Source organism: Halyomorpha halys, unplaced genomic scaffold (genome assembly GCF_000696795.3).
Source record: "Halyomorpha halys isolate HHAL.00 unplaced genomic scaffold, Hhal_1.1 Scaffold555.1, whole genome shotgun sequence".
Classification (NCBI taxonomy): Eukaryota; Metazoa; Arthropoda; class Insecta; order Hemiptera; family Pentatomidae; genus Halyomorpha; species Halyomorpha halys.
Genome location: NW_027116372.1, coordinates 242,855 through 245,140, shown reverse-complemented (window position 1 = coordinate 245,140; position 2,286 = coordinate 242,855). Strand labels below are relative to the sequence as shown.

At 28.1% G+C, this 2,286-nt stretch overlaps 1 protein-coding gene across 1 annotated transcript in view; it reads left to right on the top strand.

Annotated features, from left to right (window-relative positions):
* Positions 1-503: 503 nt before the first annotated feature.
* LOC106684199 (uncharacterized) overlaps positions 504-2,286 on the top strand; it is a gene marked incomplete in the record, with an annotated part of 117,711 nt that continues 115,928 nt past the window's right edge. The window contains 1 exon segment of the mRNA XM_067053181.1: positions 504-622. Coding sequence (XP_066909282.1) covers positions 618-622 — 5 coding nt within the window.

Genomic DNA, 2,286 nt, shown 5'->3' with positions numbered 1-2,286 from the left:
CGCAACAAATGAACATTACCAAATGTAATAATGATGATAGGCGGAAACACATCATTCTTATTTATAAATCTAATTTGTAAACCATCTGGGTGGTATTATGTTGCAAAATAGTATTTTTGAAAAGATATAATGTCACTATGTTTAAAAAAAGACTTAAATAGAAATTTCCGTCTTTGTAAAGAAGAGAGATAGGAAAAATAGGCCCCATCTTGGATTATGAACGATTATGAATTAGGATCCCCTGTATGATCCTGAGCATTCCTCGTTTCTTTCTATGTTTTTTTGTGTTTTGCACACTTCACTTATTATATAATATATATATATCGTTTATTACATGTTTTGAAAAATATCTTTGATAGTGTAAAATGGACCTAAAAGAGATAGATACACTTCTACTCCAGGTCAGTACTTAAAAGTAACAGGTACAGTCGGGAACAGGGACAACTGGTTAGCCGCAGTTCCTACCCTCCTCCACTCCAGAGACTGGACGTTGGCCCCGGTGACGTAGAACTGGAGGGAGTTCGCATACGAGCTTCAGTCGGTCAGTGGACAGTGTACTGTGTAGTGTTCTGTGATTTCTCTCTCTGCTATACCAGCTCGTAACTACAACATCCTCCATGCGGTAAATATACCATAAATATATAAATACATAATGAATATATATATAATTAATAATACTGTATCCAGGATCTAATGCTATATTTACCATCTAAATTTGAAAAAAAAAATTAATAACTACCTTTTGTGCATTTTCCATAAAATATATAAGGAATCATAGATGATAAAAAAAAAATAAATCCGAAAAAATAAAATCCAGGGTTATAAATTCTATAAATTCAATGAATCATTTAAATAATATATATACATATATAACTTTTTTATGGAGATATTATGAAGGATGTGATTACAAATCAGAAAACATAGTTTCATTATATATTATAATTAATTTTATTTGGGTCTATTCGTCTCTGGATTGTCGATAAAACAAAAGATAAAACTTTTGTTATTCTTTAATAATTTTTGCTAAGCGGTTTTTAACATAATGTATTATTTTCAGTTTTCCCAATTACGAAAAAATATATAAGAGACCGAGAAAATTACATCTTCCAATTTCAGATTTTTATCTATCTTAAAGATAATTATAATTCTACATCAAATTTGTAATATTTTAAATGTGAATTGAAGGTCGTGTATATATGTTGATCCTATTCGAAACACCATCCCCATAATTTTTTTTTCTATATATTAGCCATTTTTTATTAAAAACATGTTCGCAATAAAAATCAATCTCTTTGTAACTCCCTTTGTAAAAACAAGATGATTGCACGCCGTGTGTACAGGTATCTCCTCTAAATGTTTTTATTACGAGGGATAATAAAACATACCAGATGTGCAATATAAAATAAAATAAAAACATATTATTAAATTGAACAACATTTATTCCAAAAAACATAAAATCCTTATTTAAGGTTCATTAATGAAAAAAAGAATATAATTAAAGAGAAAATGAAATAAATAAGAATATAAACCTAATTAAACATACATTTTTAACAGGCAGTACAAGATAATGATCTTGCTTGGGTTACTTATTTTAGGGGCTAAATTGAAACCAATTTCAAATTTTAATTTTACACACTTCTTGGATAATTTTTGTTTTAAGCCAGTTTTGTTCTAATGGCCGCTTCTTCCATACTGAATGATAATTGCAATTCATGATCAGTGCACACACGGTATGCAGTCATCAGTCTTTTTGGATCGGAAATGCATTGCACACACGGTGTGCAATCTCGAACGGGTTAAAGAGTATATTTTCGATGCTTTGGTTTTGATGATTTGAAAATTTATTCCAATTTGAATAAATCAATATATAAATCCGAAAGTTAAAGGAACAGAATCATTAACAACTTTATGTTACTGCACTAATCATAAAATAAACCAAGCCATAATCTATAATAAAATGCACACGTTCTTAATTTATGTACAGTTTAGATAATTATATATGTATGTAGATAAATTATATGCGCTTAACAAATCGAGGAGCATATCTATAAATTCCATATGCTATTGTCGTATAAACATTTATGAATATTAACTTATTATATAATTTATCACTTAAATATTTCAGTATACTATATTTTGTATATACATATTTCTAATACCATAAAAACATAACTGGAAAAAAAAACTGTTAAGTACAGAAACCAGAGTATGAGGTAGGAAACGTTTATACAAGAACTAAGATTAAAATAATATCATATAGTTTTAATAAATTAAACAAATGGAAAA